The following is a 22,423-nucleotide window of genomic DNA, read 5'->3' as shown; positions in this document are numbered from 1 at the left end:
TGTCGATGGACATTTTGGCTCTTTCCACAGTTTGGCTATTGTGGACATTGCTGCTATAAACATTGGGTGCACGTACCCCTTCGGATCCCTACATTTGTATCTTTGGGGTAAATACCCAGTAGTGTAATTCCTGGATCGTATGGAAGCTCTATTTTCAAATTTTTGAGGAACCTCCATACTGTTTTCCAGAGTGGGTACACCAGCTTGCATTCCCACCAACAGTGTAGGAGGGTTCCCCTTTCTCTGCATCCTCGCCAACATCTGTCGTTTCCTGACTTGTTAATTTTAGCCATTCTGACTGGTGTGAGGTGGTATCTCATTGAGGTTTTGATTTGGATTTCCCTGATGCCGAGAGATGTTGAGCACTTTTTCATGTGTCTGTTGTCCATTTGGATGTCTTCTTTGGAAAAATGTCTGTTCATGTCTTCTGCCCATTTCTTGATTGGATCATTTATTCTTTGGGTGTTGAGTTTGATAAGTTCTTTATAGATTTTGGATACTAGCCCTTTATCTGATATGTCATTTGCAACTATCTTCTCCCATTCTGTCGGTTGTCTTTCGGTTTCGGGGACTGTTTCTTTTGCTGTGCATAAGCTTTTTATCTAGATGAAATCCCAATAGTTCATTTTTGCCCTTGCTTCCCTTGCCTTTGGCGATGTTTCTAGGAAGAAGTCGCTGCGGCTGAGGTCGAAAAGGTTGCTGCCTGTGTTCTCCTTTAGGATTTTGATGGACTCCTGTCTCACGTTTAGGTCTTTCAACCATTTGGAGTCTATTTTTTTGTGTGTGGTGTAAGAAAATGGTCCAGTTTCATTCTTCTGCATGTGGCTGTCCAATTTTCCCAACACCATTTGTTGAAGAGACTGTCTTTTTTCCATTGGACATTCTTTCCTGCTTTGTCAAAGATTAGTTGACCATAGAGTTGAAGGTCCATTTCTGGGCTCTCTGTTCTGTTCCATTGATCTATGTGTCTGTTTTTGTGCCAGTACCATACTGTCTTGAAGATGACAGCTTTGTAATAGAGCTTGAAGTCCGGAATTGTGATGCCACCAGCTTTGCTTTTCTTTTTCAACATTCCTCTGGCTATTCGGGGTCTCTTCTGGTTCCATACAAATTTTAGGATTATTTGTTCCATTCCTTTGAAAAAAGTGGATGGTATTTTGATGGGGATTGCATTGAATGTGTAGATTGCTCTAGGTAGCATTGACATCTTCACAACGTTTGTACTTCCAATCCATGAGCATGGAAAGTTTTTCCATTTCTTTGTGTCTTCTTCAATTTCTTTCATGAGTATTTTATAGTTTTCTGAGTACAGATCCTTTGCCTCCTTGGTTAAATTTATTCCTAGGTATCTTATGATTTTGGGTGCAATTGTAAATGGGATCGACTCCTTAATTTCTCTCTCTTCTGTCTTGTTGTTGGTGTATAGAAATGCCACTGATTTCTGTGCATTGATTTTATATCCTGCCACTTTACTGAATTCCTGTATGAGTTCTAGCAGCTTTGGGGTGGAGTCTTTTGGGTTTTCCACATACAGTATCATATCATCTGCAAAGAGTGAGAGTTTGACTTCCTCTTTGCTGATTTGGATGCCTTTAATTTCTTGTTGTTGTCTGATTGCTGTGGCTAGGACTTCTAATACTATGTTGAATAGCAGTGGTGATAGTGGATATCCCTGCCGCATTCCTGACCTTAAGGGGAAAGCACTCAGCTTTTCCCCATTGAGAATGATATTCGCTGTAGATTTTTCATAGATGGCTTTTATGATATTGAGGTATGTACCCTCTATCCCTATACTCTGAAGAGTTTTGATCAAGAAAGGATGCTGTACTTTGTCAAATGCTTTTTCTGCATCTATTGAGAGGATCATATGATTCTTGTTCTTTCGTTAATGTATTGTATCACGTTGATTGATTTGGGGATGTTGAACCAACCTTGCAGCCCAGGGATAAATCCCACTTAGTCATGGTGAGTAATCCTTTTAATGTACTGTTGGATCCTATTGGCTAGTATTTTGGTGAGAATTTTTGCATCCATGTTCATCAAGGATATTGGTCTGTAATTCTCCTTTTTGATGGGGTCTTTGTCTTGTTTTGGGATCAAGGTAGTGGTGGCCTCATAAAATGAGTTTGGAAGTTTTCCTTCCATTTCTATTTTTTGGAACAGTTTCAGGAGAATAGGTATTAATTCTTCTTGAAATGTTTGGTGGAATTCTCCTGGGAAGCCGTCTGGCCCTGGGCTTTTGTTTGTTGGGAGATTTTTGATGACTGCTTCCTTAGTGGTTATAGGTCTGTTCAGGTTTTCTATTTCTTCCTGGTTCAATTTCGGTAGTTGATAACATCTCTAGGAACGCATTCCTTTCTTCCAGGTTATCTAATTTGCTGGTATAGAGTTGCTCATAATATGTTCTTATAATTGTTTGTATTTCTTTGGTGTTGGTTGTGATCTCTCCTCTTTCATTCATGATTTTGTTGATTTGGGTCATTTCTCTTTTCTTTTTGATAAGTCTGGCCAGGGGTTTATCAATCTTGTTAATTCTTTCAAAGAACCAGCTCCTAGTTTCGTTGATCTGTTCTATGTTCTTTTGGTTTCTATTTCATTGATTTCTGCTCTGATCTTTATTATTTCTCTTCTCCTGCTGGGTTTGGGCTTTATTTGCTGTTTTCTCTCTAGCTCCTTTAGGTGTAGGGTAAGGTTGTGTATTTGAGACCTTTCTTGTTTCTTGAGAAAGGCTTGTATTGCTATATACTTTCCTCTTAGGACTGCCTTTGCTGAATTCCAAAGATTTTGAACAGTTGTGTTTTCATTTTCATTGGTTTCCATGATTTTTTTAATTCTTCTTTAATTTCCTGGTTGACCCATTCATTCTTTAGTAGGATGCTCTTTAGCCTCCATGTATTTGAGGTCTTTCTGACTTTCCTCTTGTGATTGAGTTCTAGTTTCAAAGCATTGTGGTCTGAAAATATGCAGGGAATAATCCCAAATTTTTGGTACCGGTTGAGACCTGATTTATGACCTAGGATGTGATCAGTTCTGGAGAATGTTCCATGGGCACTAGAGAAGAATGTGTATTCCGTTGCTTTGGGATGGAATGTTCTGAATAGGTCTGTGAAGTCCATTTGGTCCAGTGTGTCATTTAACGTCTTTATTTCCTTGTTGATCTTTTGCTTAGGTGATCTGTCCATTTCAGTCAGGGGGGTGTTAAAGTCCCCCACTATTATTGCATTGTTGTCAATGTGTTTCTTTGCTTTTGTTATTAATTGTCTTATATAATTGGCTGCTCCCATGTTAGGGGCATAGATATTTACAATTATTAGATCTTCTTGTTGGATAGACCCTTTAAGTAGGATAGAGTGTCCTTCCTCATCTCTTATTACAGCCTTTGTTTTAAAATCTAATTTGTCTGATATGAGGATTGCCACCCCAGCTTTCTTTTGGTGTCCATTAGCGTGGTAAATGGTTTTCCACCCCCTCACTTTCAATGTGGGGGTGTCTTTGGGTCTAAAATGAGTCTCTTGCAGACAGCATATGGATGGGTCTTGTTTTTTAATCCAATCTGATAGCCTATGTCTTTTGATTGGGGCATTTAGCCCATTTACATTCAGGGTAACTATTGAAAGGTATGAATTTAGTGCCATTGTATTGCCTGTAAGGTGACAGTTACTGTATATTGTCTGTGTTCCTTTCTGGTCTATGCTGCTTTTAGGCTCTCTCTTTGCTTAGAGGACCCCTTTCAATATTTCTTGGAGGGCTGGTTTCGTGTTTGCAAATTCCTTTAGTTTTTGTTTGTCCTGGAAGCTTTTTATCTCTCCTTCTATTTTCATTGACAGCCTAGCTGGATATAGCATTCTTGGCTGCATATTTTTCTCGTTTAGTGCTCTGAAGATATCTTGCCAGTCCTTTCTGGCCTGCCAGGTCTCTGTGGATAGGTCTGTTGACAATCCAATGTTTCTACCATTATAGGTTACATATCTCTTCTCCCAAGCTACTTTCAAGATTTTCTCTTTGTCTCTGAGACTCGTAAGTTTTACTATTAGATGTCAGGGTTTTGACCCATTTTTATTGATTTTGAGAGGGATTCTCTGTGCCTCCTGGATTTTGATGCCTGTTTCCTTCCCCACTTTAGGGAAGTTCTCTGCTATAATTTGCTCCAATATACCTTCTGCCCCTCTCTCTCTTTCTTCTTCTTCTGGGATCCCAATTATTCTAATGTTGTTTTGTCTTATCGTATCGCTTATCTCTCGAATTCTGCCCTCGTGATCCAGTAGTTGTTTATCTCTCTTTTTCTCAGCTTCTTTATTTTCCATCATTTGGTCTTCTATATCACTAATTCTCTCTTCTGCCTCATGTATCCTAGCAGTTAGTGCCCCCATTTTTGATTGCACCTCATTAATAGCCTTTTTGATTTCGATTTGGTTAGATTTTAGTTCTTTTATTTCTCCAGGAAGGGTGTCTCTAATAACTTCCATGCTATTTTCAAGCCCAGCTAGTATCTTTAAGATCATGATTCTGAACTCTAGGTCCAACATCGTACTAATGTCCGTATTGAGTAGGTCCCTGGCAGATGGTACTACCTCTTGTTCTTTTTGCTGAGGTGATTCTTTTCATCTTGTCATTTTGTCCAGAGGAGAATAGATGAATGAGAGAACAAAATGCCAACAGGGTAACAACGTCCCCAGAAAATATACTCTAAACAAATCAGAAAAGACCTGAAACCAGGGGAAAAGAAAGGGAAAGAAAGGAAAAAGAAAGAGGAAAAAAAAGAAAAAGAAAAAAACAAACAAAAACAGAAGAAAACAAAAAAAAACAGAATATGATCAAATATGATCAGGCTAGTGCATAGATCAGTGCCATACACTAGAATTTGGGTGTATTTTGGTCTGTTAGAAGAAAGTGCCTCCTAAAATTTTAAGGAAAGAAAGACTTATATATGTACAAAATAAGGGTTGATACAATGAAGGGATGGAAGATGACTGTAAAGATGAAAATTATAAAAGATTTTATAGCTCTTCCTCGGCGCTGCCTGCAGAGGTGGCAGCCATCTGTTACTGGGCATCATGGCTACCCTCAGACCTCTGGTGAAGCCCAAGATCGTTAAAAAGAGGACCAAGAAGTTCCTCCGGGACCACTCAGACCGCTATGTCAAAATTAAGCACAACTGGTGGAAACCCAGAGTCATTGACAATAGGGTGCACAGAAGATTCAAGGGCCAGATCTTGATGCCCAACACTGGTTATGGGAGCAACAAGAAAACAAAGCACATGTTGCCCAGTGGCTTCCGGAATTTCCTAGTCCACAACGTCAAGGAGCTTGAAGTGCTGCTGATGTGCAACAAATCTTACTGTGCAGAGATTGCTCACAATGTCTCCTCCAATAACCACAAAGCTATCGTGGAAAGAGCAGCCCAGCTGGCAATCAGAGTCACCAGTCCCAACGCCAGGCTGCGCAGTGAAGAAAATGAATAGACAGCTTGTTGTGCACGTCATATTTGTGTTAATAAAACCATAAAACCTAAAAAAAAAGATTTTATAAAAGGAATTGATAAGATAAGAAGTTGTTTGAAAAAAGAAAGAAGAAGATTTAAAAAAAAAAAAGGGAGAGAATGTGATCAGGCAGGAGACTAGAACAAAGCCATACACTAGTGATTTAGGGTATATTTTGATCTGTTAGAAGAAACTGTATCTCATACTTTTAAAGAGAGAACAATTTGTATATATATGCCAAAAATAAGGGTAACTACTATGAAGGGATAGAATATGATTCTAAAAATGAAAAATAAAAAAAATTTTTTAAAGGGATTGATAAGATGTTGGTTGAAAAAGGGAAAAAGAAAAATTAAAAAAAAACAGTTAAAAACATTAACTTTGAAAAACTAAAGAATCATGGTAAAAGAGCCATGAATTCTATGTGCAGTATTCCCCTAGCGCTGGAGTTCTCCCGTTCTCATTGATCAGTAAACTTGGTCTTGGCTGGCTGTTCTTGCTGATCTTCTGGGGGAGGGGCCTGCTGCCTTTTATAAAATCTTTTTTTTTTTTTTTTTTGCCGCGCCCTTGTCGGTCCAGGCTAAGCAATCTGCTCAGGTTTGCTCTTGGGAGCTTTTGTTCCCTGCAAGCTCTCGGTACAGCTTTGGAGGACGAGAGTGAAAATGGTGGCCTCCCAATCTCTGCCCGGAGGAGCCGAGAACTTGGGGCCCCGCTCCTCAGTGTGCCCCCAGAGAAAAGCAGTCAGTCACTGCCGTCTCCCCGGTCTCCGGCCGCACTCCGTGCTCACCCGGCCTGTGACCGAGCATTTCTGTCTCTGGCACCCGACCCCGTGTGGAGTCTCCAAACCCAGCAGAACCCTGCAGTGCGCTCCCGCGCCGCTCCTCCCGGGGGAGGAAGGGGATTGTCCTCGGATCTGCCGCTTGTTGGGTCCCTGCTGGAGGAGCAGTAGCCCGACTGTGTCATGGATCAAGGTTTATGGCAACCCCGAGCTGAGAGCCTGTGCCTCGGCTCCATCTCCACAGCCGGCTTCCCTGCTCCAATACCTGGGAGCTCTGCCACACTCAGGCACCCCCGGTCTTTCTGTGACCCCGAGGGTCCTGAGACCACACTGTCCCACGAGGGTTCCACCCCCCGCTTAGCCACTGGAGTGACGTCCCTCAGCGGAGCCGACTTCTAAAAGGTCCGATTTTGTGCTCCGCGGCTCTATCACTTGCCAGAAGCGGCCGACGGAGGCCCCCTCCCCCGCCGTCTATCCTCCCGAGTATCACCTCGGATTCACTTCTCCGCACGTCCTACCTTCCAGAAAGTGGTCGCTTTTCTGTTCAGAGTGTTGTTGCTATTCTTCTCTTTGATCTCCTGTTGAGTTCGTAGGTGTTCAGAATGGTTTGATCCCTATTCAGCTGAATTCCTGAGACCAGAGGCAATCCAGGTCTCCTACTCCTCCGCCATCTTGCTCCGCCCCTCAGAAAATAGACTTTAAAACAAAGACTCTAACAAGAGACAAAGAATGACATTACATAATGATAAGGGGACCAATCCAACAAGAGAACTTAGTAATATCTATGTACCCAGCATGGGAAAACCTAAATACATAAAACAAATATTAACATACATAGAGGGAGAAACTGAAAGTAACACAATAATAGTAGGGGACTTTAACACCCCCATTTACCTGAATGGATAGATCATTCAGGCAGAAAATCAAGAAGGAAACAGTGTCACTGAATAATACTTCAGACAAGCTGGACTTAACAGGTATATATGGAACATTTCATCCCAAAATACCATAATATACATCTTTTCAAGTGCAGAGGGAACATTCTATAGGATATTCTACAGGACAGATCACACATCAATTTACAAAATAAGGCTCAATAAATTTAAGAAGACTAAAATTATATCATGTATCTTTTCCAACCACAATGGTATAAAATTAGAAATCAATCATAAGGGGAAAAAATTGGAAAGAAAAAAAAACACATGAAGCTAAACAACATGCTACTAAGCAACCAATGGGTGAATGAAAAAATTGAAGAGGAAGACATAAAGTTCATGGAGAAAAATGAAAATGAAAGCACAACAGTCCAAAACCTCCGAGACAGAGCAAAAGCAGTTCAAAGAGAAATTTGTAGCAATACAGGCGTATCTCAAGAAAGAAGAAAAGGCTCAGATAAACAATCCAAGCTTGCCCCTAAAGGAACTAGAAACTAAGAACAAACAAAGCCTAAAGTTAGTGGAAGGAAGGAAATATTAAGGATCAGAGTGGAAATAAAAGACATAGAAACTTAAAAAAAAAAAATGGAAAAGACCAATGAAACCACGAACCCTGATGAACACAAATGCAAAAATCCTCAACAAAATATTAGCAAACTGCATTCAACAACATATTAAATGCATCATTCACCATGATTGAGTGGGATTTATTTCAGAGATGCAAGGATGGTTCAACATTCACAAATCAACATGATAGACCACATTAATAAAGGATAAAAATCATATGATCATCTCAATGGTTGCAGTAAAACCATTTCACAAAATTCATCATCCTTTCATGATACAAACTCAATAAAATGGGTTAGAGGAAACATACTTCAACATAATAAAAGCTATATATGACAAACCCACAGCTAACATCACTCTCAATGTTGAAAAAATGAGAGATTAAGGGCCTAAATATGAGACACGAAATCATAAAATTCCTAGAAGAAAACATAGGAAGTAATCTCTTAGACACAGGCCTGAGCAATGTATTTATAAATATTTCTCCTCAGGCAAGACAAACAAAAGCAAAAATAAACTACTGAGACTACACCAAAATAAAAAGCTTTTGCACAAAGAAGGAAACCAACAAACAAAAAGGCAACCTACCAAATGGGAGAAGATATTTGCAAATGATATATCCAATAAAGAATTCACATCCAAAATACATACAGAACTTATGTAATATAAAAAAAAGCCCAAATAATCCAGTTAAAAATGGCTGAGAACCTGAAGAGAAATTTTTCTAAACGAGACATGCAGATGACCAGCAGACACATCAAAAGATACTCAACATCACTCATCATAAGGAAAATGCAAACCAAAACCACAATGAAATACTATCTTACAACTGTCAGAATGGCTAGAATCAAAAAGATAAGAAATAGTAAGAGTTGGAGACGATGTAGAGAAAGAGGAAACAGTGCACTATTGGTAGAAACATTAATTGCTGTAGCCACTGTTGAAAACAGTATGGAGATTCCTCAAAAAATTAAAAATAGAAATATCATATGATCCAGTAATGCCACTACCAGGTATTTATCCAAAGAAATGAAAACACTAATTCAGAAAGATATATGCACTCTTATCTTCATTGTAGCATTATTTAAAATCATCAAGATATGGAAGCTATCCAAGTGTTTATCAATAAATGAACAGATAAAGAAGATATGGTGTATAATACATGGAATATTACTTGGCCATAAAAACAATGAAATCTTGCCATTTGTAACAACATGGATGACCTAGAAGGTATCATGCTAAGTAAAATAAGTCATAGAAAGACAAACACCATGTAATTTCACTTATATGTGGAATCTAAAAAACAAAAGAAATCAACAAACAAATAATAAAAATCAGGAAAGCAGAAACAGATCCATAAGAACAGAAAACAAAGTGAAGGTTGACAGAGGGGAGGTAGAAAGAGGGATTGTCAAAAAGTGCAAAGGGGAGTGGAAGGTGCAGGCTTCCAGGTGTGGAATGAGTAAGTCACTGGAATGAAAGGTACAGAATAGGGAATATAATTAATCATATCATAACAGTGTTGTATGGTGACAGATGCTAGCTACACTTGTGAGCACAGCATAACATAAAAGATGTCAAATCACTGTACTCTACACCTGAAATTAATAGTGTGTGTCAACTATACTTCAATATAAAAACTAGTTTTTAAAAAGGTAGAAAATATCTTAGCAGACACTTCACCAAAAAGATATACAGATGGCTAAAAAGCATAGGTCATTAGATAATACAAATTAAAATGCTAGGAACAACTTGTATAAAACACCTACATGCCTACTAGAATGGCTAAAATCTAAAACACTGACGTCTAGGACAACAGGGATGGACCTAGACGGTACTATGCTAAGTAAAATAAGTCAGACAGGAAAGACAAGCACCATATGACTTCACTTATATGTGAAATCTAAAAAACAAAACAAATGAATAAACAGAAAACAAATCAAGTGGATTCTTAAATATAGTAAACCAGCTGGTGGTTGCCAGAGAGGAGATGGCTGGGGCATGGGGTAAAGCGGATTAAGAGGTACAAACTTCTAGTTAAAAAATAAGTAAGTCATGAAGATGAAAAGTACAGCATGGGGAATATAATATTGAGATATCAATAATATTCTAATAACACTGCATGGTGACAGATGGCGACTAATTGTGGTGATCACTGAGTAATGTATAGAACTGCTGAATCACTGCTGTACACCTGAAACTAAAATAACATTATATGTCAACTACAATAAGCTTCAAAATAAATAAATAAATAAATACTGATAACACCAGAAAAAAAGTAAGTTAAAATTCAAATTCAAAAAGAAAAAATAAAACAAACAAAACCCAGTAATCCAGTAGAAAAGTGGGTAATAGACTCGGAGTTAATTCACCAATGACGATATCCAGAAAATTAATAAACATAAAAAATGGGCTCTACTTAGTCATCAGGGAAATATAAATAATACTATACAGCCAAAAAAATTAATGATGTTAGGACTGACACTAACAAGTGCTGACAAAGATATGGCACAACTGGAACTCTCATAAACTGCTGGTGAGAGTATAAATCTATTACTGTGAAAAAACAGTGTGGTGCTATCTACTGCCAGTGGAGGTATTCATACCCTACGACCCAGTAACATACTCCACTTCTAAGTATGTATCCAACAAAAGCGTGCGCACATACACAAAGTGACAAGGTCACAGCAACACTGTGTGTAAATGCTGTACTTAGAAAACACAAATGACCACCAACAGAACAAAACAGTATGTTCCTCTCACAAAAATGGACTCCTATCAACAAAAATGAATGAACTACAACTTAGGACAAAACATGGATCAATTTTACAAATGTGAGGTTGACTATTAAAAACAGACAAAAGAATAACTGCTTCAGGATTACAATTATATAAAATCCACAAACAGGCGAAACTAAACTATAATGTTTAGAATGCCTACTTATGTGGTAAAACTACGGAGAAAAAACAAGGAAATTATTACTGTAAAATTAAGGATAGTGGTTGTTTAGGAGAAAGAAGGGGGTTTGAGTAGGAGGAGACATTCAGAGGGCTTCTGGGAAGCTGGCACAAAACCAATTTACCATTTTAAAGAGTTTCCCTTCATAATAATTCATTAAGTTCTACATTTGACCTTTTCAACTTTCCGTGCATATTTCCCTTTTTTTTTTTTTTAATTTGGGGGGAAATAGCCATGACTGCAAATCAAGAGCCCTGAAGGGCATCCCTGAGTCACAGCACAGGACAATATGTTCATAACGGTGAGCATGAATTATCATGAAAATATCAAGTTAATTTTGTATTTACTGCTGAACAAGACTAGAAACAATAAAGATAAGTTACAGAGACCATAGCACCTATAGCTGAAAGGGAGAGCCAGTGCACAATCTAGGAGTGAGGCATAGATTCAAATTCTCTCTTTGCCTTTCAGACTTTTTCCTCATTCCCCCATCTTCCATGACTGTTTTCTTAACAGTCCCCCAAAAGAATAGCCACTAGTTGGTGTCCAGCTTCTCAGGAGGAATAACCATTTGATCAAGAAACTGGGGGTAGGTCTTCGACATTGGCCAAAGTAACTTCTTTCAAGACACTTCTCTCCAAAGCCAAGTGAACAAAAGCAAAAATGAACTTTTGGGACTTCATCAAGATAAAAGCTTCTGCACAGCAAAGGAAACTGTCAACAAAACTAAGAGGCAGCCAATGGAACGGGAGAAGATATTTGCAAATGACATTACAGATAAAGGGCTGATATCCAAGATCTATAAAGAACTTCTCAAACTCAACACTCAAAAAAATAATAACCCAGTCAAAAAATGGGCAGAAGACATGAACAGACACTTCGCCAACAAAGACATACAAATGGCTAACAGACACATGAAAAAATGCTCAACATCACTAGCCATCAGGGAAATACAAATCAAAACCACAATGAGATACCACCTTACACCAGTTAGAATGGCAAAAGTTAACAAAACAGGAAACAATAAATATTGGCAAGGATGTGGAGAGAGGGGAACCCTCTTACACTGTTGGTGGGAATGTAAGCTGGTACAGCCACTCTGGAAAACAGTATGGAGGTCCCTCAAGATGTTAAGAATAGAGCTACCCTACAACCCAGCAATTGCACTACTAGGTATTTACCCCAAAGATACAGATGTAGTGCTCCCCAATGTTCATAGCAGCAATGTCCACAATAGTCAAACCGTGGAAGGAGCTGAGATGCCCTCCAGATGATTGGATACAGAAGATGTGGTACATATACACACTGGAATATTATTCAGCCATCAGAAAAGATGAATACCCACCATTTGCATCGACATGGATGGAACTGGAGGGGATTATGTTAAGTGAAGTAAGTCAAGCAGAGAAAGACAATTATCATATGGTTTCACTCATATGTGGAACATAAGCAATACCATAGGGGAAGGGAGGGAAATCCAAAGGGGGAGAAATCAGAGAGGGAGATGAACCATGAGAGACTATGGACCCTGAGAAACAATCTGGGTGTTTCAGAGGGGAGGAAGTGGGGGAACGGGGTAACAGGGTGACGGGTATTAAGAAGGGCATGTGCTCTGATGAGCACTGGGTGTTATACTTAATTAATGAATCATTGAACACTACATCAAAAACTAACATAATAAAAAAAAAAGAAACTGGGGGTAGAGACATCACATTCCCAGGTTTCTGGGTACGTTACTGAAACATTTCCAACCAATATTTGCATTTAACTCATTAAAAAGGAAAATACACTAAATAAGGTATTATTAGCGAATCCAGCATTTGTTTTCACTACCTAGAATTGTGCCGTCCTTCTTATAAAATCTTGAGATGTTTCTTATGGTAGACCACTCTTTCCCAACACAAGGCCATGTACCTCAAATAAAGCCAACCTCAGTCTGAGTTCCAAGAATGCAGCATGGGACCTGGACTGAGCCAATAAACGCTGTCACAGTTCATAGAGAACCTAAAGTAGGCCAATCAGGGTCAGCAAGTCTCAGTTCTGAGGCTTTGTTTGACCAATCAGGGAATTGGTGAATATGAACAAAAAAGGGTAAGGGAAAGGAGCAGTAACAGCCATCTTGCCAGCATTTGAAGCCCAAAAATGGTAGAATCCAGTATATCAAAGTGGTTTAGAGAACAAGTCAGCCAACTCCTCCTGTGTTAAATATTTTAGGCTTTGCAGGCTGTACGGTCTCTTATAACTACTCAACTCTGCCCCTATAGTGTGAAAACATCTATTGATAATAAAGGAGTGTGTCTGTGCCCCCACCCCAAAAAAACTTTATTTATAAAAATGGATGGACATAGGATTTGGCCCATGGGCCATGGTTTGCCAGACCCTGGTTTAGAGCATGGGCTCTAGAAACAACACACAGACTCAAATCTTGACTCTATTACTTGCAGAGTCCTGAACAAGTTAATATCTCCATGTCCCCCTCTCGTCATCTATAAATGGAAATAATGCTATAGCCTACCTCATACAGTCATTATGAGGATTAGATGTGGTAAATATGAAGTGCTTAAAACAGTGCTCGGCACACCGAAGGGCTGCATGTGTTAGCTGCTGTTACCATTATCATCCTGAGTATCATCAACAGTGCCGAGAGAGAAACACAGGCTTGTGTCATTTCAGCCCAAGAGCAAAAAGGACCCAAAGCCCTTAGCCTAGGCTACTCAGTTACATGAGGTAATAAATTCTCTTTCTTGCTTAAAACAGTGTGAGCTGAATTTCTGTTATTACTGGAGTTACTCCATCGGACTAAAAGTAAAATCAGGGTAAGGATAATAATTACCAAACACCCATGATGTAAACTCAGTCACTTCTGTGCCCATTACAGACATTACCAATCCAACACAGCTTTCCTTCTCACTAAGCCAGACAGGACCTTAGACATGGCTATGGACTTAATTGTGTTCCCTGACCCCAAATTCCTATGCTGAAGCCATAACGCCTCCAGTCTGATGTTATTTGGAAAATGGAGCCTTTGAAAAGTAATTAAGGCTAACTGAGATCATGAGTGTGGGACCCTCATGATAAGATTAGTGCCTTTATAAGAAGAGACATCAAAGAGCTGATTTCCTCTCTTCCCTCTACCTGCACACACTAAAAAAGGCCACATGAAGACACAAGGTGGCCATCTGCAAACCTACGAGAGAGCCCCCGCAGACATTGACCTTGCTGGCACACTGATCTTGGACTTCCAGTCTCCAGCAGGGTGAGAAATAAATGCCTGTTAAGTCAGCCAGTGTGGTATTTTGTTATTACAGCCTGGGCTAATTAAGGCAGACATGTTTTCTCCCCAAAACAGGACCTAAGCAGTCTCTATCAATCAAAGTCAGCACGTGAAAAGACACCTCTCTTTTTTTTATGTTATGTTAGTCACCATACAGTACATCATTAGTTTTTGATGTAGTGTTCCATGATTCATTGTTTGCATATAACACCCAGAAATGACACCTCTTTATTCCTGCCTCAGGTTGTGAATTTTAGGGCTGATCTCGAGTCAGACCAATGAGCTTTGTAAATCTTCTCTTAGTGTATGCTTGTGATAAAAAAAAATTTGCCAAAGAGCTGTAAATTTTTAGATACATGGTCCCCATTCCCAAGTTCTCATTTATGACTTTTTGCTCCATTTTAAATCCATATACTTTAAACTCTTGCAGAAAAACTTGAAATCTTCCTACATTCTGTTTTTCTTTACCAAGTACCTTTCCTCTTAGAAGGTTCAAATAGTGCTGTTTGCAAGAATGAGGTCAGCAAAGGCTGCTAAAGAACAAGTCTCTCCTCTACCCCAGGAAGTGATAATTAATAGACTTCAAAATGTACACTGTCACTGATGAATGTAATGTCCTTAATCTACAGTGGAAAACAACAATGGCATAATTAATTTGATTTGTTTTACATTCATAGAAAGAGGGTCTTTTGTATTCAGAATGCAAATGAGCCAAGAACCTGGATACTTTCTTTTCTTCTTTAAAATTTAATTAGCTTATTGTTAGCAATATTCCATATTTCACAAATCCTTAACTCACATGGTATGAATACCATTACTACCTCCCCGAAAAATTATTCTGATGCGTTCCTTCTTCTCAAACAAATGGTACCATTTGTTTGTGAGGAAAAAGAATTCCCTAGTAATTTCACAGCTATCTGTGAACTGTGTAGGGCAGTGGTCCTCCAAGGTGAGCATGCATCAGAATCTGGAGGGCTTATTAAAACCCAGACTGCTGGGCCCACCCCAGCAGAGGTTCTTTTTCAGTAGGTCTGGGGTGGGGCCTCAGAATCTCCATCTCTAAATACCCTAGTTCTCTAACTAGTGATGCTGGTGCTGTTACTTTAGGGACCACACTTTGGTTAATAGCAGAGCTCCTGCTCTAGACCAGTAGTTCTCAGTCAAGTATAGAGAAACTTATTTTCAGTAGCCTCTGCTTTACACCACTCAAATTTGTTCTTTTCACCATGTCTGCAGTTATTTTCCTGTTGCTCCTGGCTGCAAATAAGACAACCCTAACTCTACCTGCTTAAGCAATACTGAAAACTCATACCACGTATCAAAAGAATCTGGAAATAAGATGATTCCAGGAATGGTTACTTCAGCAGCTATGAAACACCATCAGGGACAAAAGCACTTTCCAGTATATCAGTCTGACATGCTCAGTACACCCTCTTGCTCTTAGGCTAACTCTCTTAAGCTCACTTAGCATGAGATCACATCCAGTCAAAAACACATCTAGCAGCAAAAGTGGGGAGCCTTCTTGAGGGCCTCTTTTGGTCACTAAGGAAACCCAGCAGATTCCTTAGCCCATTCTCCCTGGCCAAAATTGTGTCACGTTCTCATTCCTAAATCAGACACTGGATAGAGGATTGGAAATGCCATGATGACTGACATCAGAGGTCAACAAATTTTTTTCTGTAAAGGGCCAGATAACAAATATTCTAAGTTTTGTGGGCTATGTGGGCTCCATCACAACCATTCAGCTATGCCTCTGTAGTGCAAAGTAGCCATAGACAAAACATAAACCCATGGACAATTCATCCCAGTAAACTTTATTTACAAAAACAAGTGTCATACTGGATTTGACTATTAGCTATCCTATGGTTTAAGTCAATCAGAATAAATTTGTGAGTCACACTAGGGAAGGATAGATTCTCCAAAAACAGCAGGATTCTTTTGGCAAAGAAGAAGCAAGAAATGACTTTTAGAAAGGTAACCAGCAACATCAGTGGGAATATCCTCCAAGTCCAACTCAAATGCTATAAATGAGGCTTCTCTAAGTCTTTTCATACTGAATTCATCATTTCTCTCCTTTGAGGCTCCCCCGGTAAATTGCTTAGGTCTCCATTTGGACCTGGAGACAGGTAGAGAGACAGGCTTCAAACCCAACTGCTTTGCTTCAAACCCTACACTCTTAGTTATTCATCTATAATACTTCACTTCTCATCCATGGAATGATCATATCACAGTAACTTTTTGCAGTTTAAAAACTGAACCTAGGAGCTTCTGGTTCAAGATTGTGATGTAGGAAGACCCTGAACCCACTGCCTCCATTAATACATCAAATCTACACCTATTTATAGAGCAATTCTTCCTGAAGAAGAACTGAGCTGGCTGAACAACTACTGGCACTACAAAAAATAGACAACACAGAGAAAGGCAAGAAAGACAGAGGGACAGTAATGAAGGGAAACCCCCACTCCCTGATGCAGTGAACTGCAGTGGGAGGGAACATGAGCAGATTTGTCTGATCTGGTGCACAGAAAAAAGGCTGTAGATTTTTTTTTTCCCCCAAAATGATCAAGGAGCTTCTGGAACTCTCCTGGTCTGAGAGGCTGGTGAGCATCATGGTTTAGGTTCCCTGTCCACATTCGTGGCACCAACCAGAGCACATTCCAGGTGCCATGGCAAGCCTGCCCCTTCAACAAGCCCCAGGCCCCTAGCCCACAACAGCCCTGGATGCCCCAGGGCACAGATAAAAATTGCAGTTAAAAGAGTAGCTAGAATATAAAGGAACTAACCCTACAACCCTGCCAAACAGTAGGGGAGCTGCTGGAACTCTCTCTGGGTCTGAGGGCTGGCAAGAAGTACAGTTTATATTCCCCCTCTACCTTGACAGTACAGATAAGAGCAGGGTCTGGGTCTGCCACTGCCGTGAGCCCTGGCCCTTAGCCCACACCAACTCGAACCTTCCCACTAAGGTGCCCAAGTGCAGTGCACATCGGGACACCCCTGGTCAGTGCTCAGTTCAGCTCCAGTAGTCTCACTTAGTTACACAGGTACAAAGAACCCCAACACTCCAGTACTGTACCACTTTGGCTCCAGCTGCCTCATAAGGGTGCTCCCTGTATGGAGCACTTCAGGTCCCCTCCAGCCAGCACTTCACCCTACTCCAGCTGCCCAGACAGGATGCTCCCTGTGTGGAGTACCCCAAGACACCCTGGCCTGCACCAGTCTCAGGTCCAGCCACCACACAAGGAAACACCTTGCACTCAGTACCCAGAAATATCCCAGATTGCAACCACTTCAACATCAGCTGTCTAGCCAGGCCATCCATTTCAAGGAGAAAACGTGCCATTGCCCTAATCCATTCCCATTTCAGCTCCAGCTATCTCACTGAAGCAGCCCTAGCACAGCCTGCCCCAGGATGCCAAGCCCATACCAGCTATAGCTCTAGCCAGCCAACCAAAGTCAACAGGCATACACAGTCCACACAGGGGATGACTACACATAAGACCCCTTCAAGTTTAGGACAGGTAGCTGTTCTGCCTAATACATAGAAATAGGGTGCCTGGGTGGCTCAGATGGTTAAGCATCTGCCTTCGGCTCAGGTCATGATCCTGAGGTCCTGGGATCGAGTCCCGCATCGGGCTCCCTGCTCCTTGGGAGCCTGCTTCTCCCTCTGCTTCTCTCTCTCTCTCTCTCTCTCTCTCTCTCTCTCTCTCTCTCTCTCTCCCCCCCGCTCTGTCTCTCATGAATAAATAAATAAAATCTTTAAAAAAAAAAATACATAGAAATAAACACAGAAGGTCAAGCAAAATGAGGAGACAGAGGAATATGCTCCAAATGAAAGAACAAGACCTCAGAAAAATCATTCAATGAAACAAAGATAAGCAATATGCCTGATAAAGAGTTTTAAGTAATGGTCATAAAGATGCTCACCAAACCAGAGAGAAGAGTAGATGGACTAAGTAAGAACTTCAACAAAGGGATAGAAAAGTAAAAAGGAATCCATAAAAGTTGAAAAATACAGTAAATGAAATGAAAAATATACTACAGGGAATTAACAGTAGATTAGAGGATCCAGAAGAACCCATCAGCAAACTGGAAGACAGGGTAATGGAAAGCACCCAAGCTGAGTAGCAAAAAGAAAAGAGAATTTTAAAAATGAGGATAGGGGCACCTGGCTGGCTTAGTCAGTAGAGCATGGGACTCTTGATCTTGTGGTCATGAGTTCAAGCCCCACACTGGGCATAGAGATTACTTTAAAAATTAAAAAAAAAAAAATTTATATACATACACACATATATATATAAATAAAAAGGAAGATAGGTTAAGGGATCCCTTGTACAACATCAAACAAACATTCCCATTATAGGGGATCTAGAAGGAGATAAGAGAGATAAAGGGGAAGAAAAAAGTTTTGAAAAAATAATATCCAGAAACTTCCCTACCCTGAGGAAGGAGACAGACATCCAGGGTCAGCAAGCACATAGAGTTCCAAACAACATGAACACAAGAAGGCCCACAACACAATGCAGAACAACTAAATGTCAAAGATTAAAGACAAAGAATTGTAAAAACAGCAAGAAAGAAGCAAATGGTTCTATACAAGAGAAACTCCAAGTCTATCAGCTTATTTTTCAGGAGAAACTTTGCAGGCTAGAAGGGAGTGGTTGGTTATACTTAACGTGTTGAAAGGAAAAAACCTATAGCCAAGAATACTCTATCCAGCAAGGTTATCATTTAAAACTGGAGAAATAGTTTCCCAGATAAACAAAAGTTTAAAAAGTTTATACCACTAAACCAGCTTTAAAAGAAATGTTAAAGGGACTTCTTTAAGTGGAAACTTAATATAGACTGGTATATACTTAGAATGTTATATAGGAACCTTATGGTAACTACAAACCCAAAGCCTATAATAGATACACAAAAAATAAAGAGAAAGGAAACCAAGCATAACACTAAAACAAAGTCAATCACAAGGCAAGAGATCAAGTAGAAAGGAACAGAGAAGAACTATAAAACAACCAGAAAACAATTAACAAAATGTGATAAGGAAATAGCTACTATTAATTACTTTAAATGTAAATGATCTAAATGCTCCTATCAAAAGACATAGGGTGGTGAAATGGATTTAAAAAAAGAAAAAGATCCATCTGTATGCTGCCTCCAAGAGACTGACTTCAGACCTAAAGATACAAGCAAACTGAAAGTGCCAAAATGGAAAAAGTTATTTTATGCAAATGGAAGTGAAAAAAAAAAAAAGCTGGGGTAGCATACTTATATCAGAAAAAATAGCCCTTAATTTTTTTTTAAAGATTTTTTATTTATTTATTTGACAGAAAGAGAGACAGTGAGAGAGGGAACACAGGCAGGGAGAATGGGAGAGGGAGAAGCAGGCTTCCTGCTGAGCAGAGAGCTGATGTGGGGCTCATAGCGGGCTCCCCTGGGATCATGACCTGAGCTGAAGGCAGACACTTAACGACTGAGCCACCAGGCGCCCCAGAAAAAATGGCCTAAAGGCCATTTAAAAGACGAAGACTGTAACAAGCAACAAAGAAGGGCATTACATAATGATAAAAGGATCAGTCCAAACACAGGCAGCAACCTCTTCAACCTCAGCTGCAGCAACTTCTTCCTAGACACATCGCCAAAGGCAAGGGAAGCAAGGGCAAAATGAACTATCGGGACTTCATCAAGATAAAAAGCTTTTGCACAGCAAAGGAAACAGTCAACAAAACCAAAAGACTACTGACAGAAGGGGAGAAGATATTTGCAAATGACATATCAGATACAGGGCTAGTATCCAAAATCTATAAAGAACTTACCAAACTTAACACCCAAAGAACAAATAAACACCCAAGAAACGGGCAAACACATGAACAGACATTTCTGCAAAGACATCCAAATGGCCAACAGACACATGAAAAAGTGCTCAACATCGCCCGGCATCAGGGAAATCCAAATCAAAACCTCAATGAGATACCACCTCACACCAGCCAGAATGTCTAAAATTAACAAGTTAGGAAACAACAAATGTTGGCGAGGATGTGGAGAAAGGGGACCCCTCCTACACTGTTGGTGGGAATGCAAGCTGGTGTAGCCACTCTGGAAAACAGTATGAAGGTTCCTCAAAAAGTTGAAAATAGAGCTACCCTATGACCCAGCAATTGCACTACTGGGTATTTACCCCAAAGATACAAATGTAGGGATCCAAAGGGCTATGTGCACCCCAATGTTTACAGCAGCAATGTCAACAATAGCCAAACTATGGAAAGAGCCAAGATGTCCATCGACAGATGAATGGATAAAGAAGAGTGGTATATATATATACAATGGAATATTATGCAGCCATCAAAAAAACGAAATCTGGCCATTTCCAGCGACGTGGATGGAACTAGAGGGTATTATGCTGAGCGAAATAAGTCAATCAGAGAAAGAGAAGTATCATATGATCTCACTGATATCAGGAATTTGAGAAAGAAGACAGAGGACCATAGGGGAAGGGAGGAAAAAATGAAACAAGTTGAAACCAGAGAGGGAGACAAACCATAAGAGACTCTTAATCTCAGGAAACGAACTGAGGGTTGCTGGAGTGGTGGGGGGTGGGAGAGATGGGGTGACTGGGTGATGGACATTGGGGAGGGTATGCGCTATGGTGAGCGCTGTGAGTTGTGTAAGACTGATGAATCACAGACCTGTACCTCTGAAAAAAAATAATACATTATATGTTAAAAAAAAAAAAGGAGATAGTAGGAAGGAAAAATGAAGGGGGGGAATCGGAGGGGGAGATGAACCATAAGAGACTATGGACTCTGAGAAACAAACTGAGGGTTTTGGCGGGGGGAATGGGTGAGCCCGGTGATGGGTATTAAGGAGGGCATGTATTGCATGGAGCACTGGGTGTTATACGCAAACAATGAATCATGGAACACTACATCTAAAACTAATGATGTAATGTATGGTGACTAACATAACATAATAAAATTAAATTAAAAAAAAAAGGATCAATCCAACAAAAGGACCTAACAACTGTAAATATCTATGCATCCAAAAGAGGAGCACCTAAATAAAGGAAATATCAAGAGACGTAAAGGGAGAAACTGACAGTAATACAGTAATAGTAGGGATTTTAACATTCCACTTACATCAATGGTGAGGTCATTCAGGCAGAAAATCAATAAGGAATCAGTGTCTCTAAATGACACATTAGACCAGATGGACTTAAGAGATATGTACAGAACATTTCACTCAAAAACAACAAAATACACATTCTTTTCAAGTGTACATAGAACATTCTAAAGGATAGGTCGCAAGTCAGACCACAAAACAAGTCCCAAATATAAGAAGATTGAACTCATATTATGCACCTTTTCCAACCACAACAGTATAAAATTAGAAATCAATCACAAAACTATAACTGGAAAAAAATACCAACAAATGGAGTCTAAACCTATGAACAACCAGTGGCCAACAAAGAAATAAAAGAGAAAACCAAAAAAAACACATACAAATGAATATAAAAACACAAGTATTCAAAATACTTGAGACACAGTGAAAGTAGTTCTAAAGTGGAAATTTATAGCAATGTAGGTCTACCTCAAGAAACAAGCAAAAGCTCAAATAAACAATTTAACCTTACACCTAAAGGAACTAGAGAAAGAATAACAAAGTTTAAGGTTAGTAGAAGAAAGGAAATCATGAAGATCAGAACAGAAGTAAGTGACATAAAGACTAAAAAGACAATAGAAAAGATGAATGAAAGAACTGGTTCTTTGAAAACAAAACTAAATTCAACAAGCCTTTACCCAACCCCATCAAGAAAAAAAGAGAGAAACCCCTATAAATAAAATCAGAAACAAAGTAGAAGTTGTAGCAACCAAAACCATAGAAACACAAAGGATTATAACAGACTACTATGAAAAAGTATATGTCAAAAAACTGGACAACCTAGAAAAAAATGGATACATTCCTAAAAACATCAAATCATCCAAATGTGAATCAGGAAGAAATAGAAAATCTGAACAGACCAATTATTAGTAATAAAATTGACTTAGTAATTTAAAAACTCCCACCAAACAGAAGTCCAGGACCAGATGCATTCACAGGTGAAGTCTACCGAGGATTTAAATCAGAGTTAAGACATACTCTCCTCTATTCCAAAAAACTAACAAAAACAAAAAAGAAGAAAAAAAGAAAAGCTTTCAAATATATTCTACCAAACCAGCATTACGCTGATACCAAACCAAAGACACTACCACAAAAGAAAACTATAGGCCCATAGCCCTGATGAACATAGATGCAAATATCATCAAAAAATATTAGGAAACCACATTTACCAATGCATTAAAAGGATCTTTCGCCATTCATTATCAAGTGGGATTTATTCCAGGTATGCAAGAATGTTTCAACATTTGCAAATCAATCAACATGATATACCACATTA

At 39.5% G+C, this 22,423-nt stretch overlaps 1 protein-coding gene across 1 annotated transcript; it reads left to right on the top strand.

The window, feature by feature from the left end:
- The first annotated feature begins 5,009 nt into the window (after positions 1 to 5,009).
- LOC113929871 (60S ribosomal protein L32-like) lies at positions 5,010 to 5,462 on the top strand. Its single transcript, XM_035727786.1, has one exon. It carries the CDS (start codon positions 5,055 to 5,057, stop codon positions 5,460 to 5,462), a length of 408 nt encoding a protein of 135 aa, XP_035583679.1. The 5' UTR covers positions 5,010 to 5,054.
- Positions 5,463 to 22,423: the final 16,961 nt, after the last annotated feature.

This window comes from Zalophus californianus, chromosome 5, assembly GCF_009762305.2.
Source record: "Zalophus californianus isolate mZalCal1 chromosome 5, mZalCal1.pri.v2, whole genome shotgun sequence".
Lineage (NCBI taxonomy): Eukaryota > Metazoa > Chordata > Mammalia > Carnivora > Otariidae > Zalophus > Zalophus californianus.
This window is presented reverse-complemented; position numbering and strand designations above follow the sequence as displayed.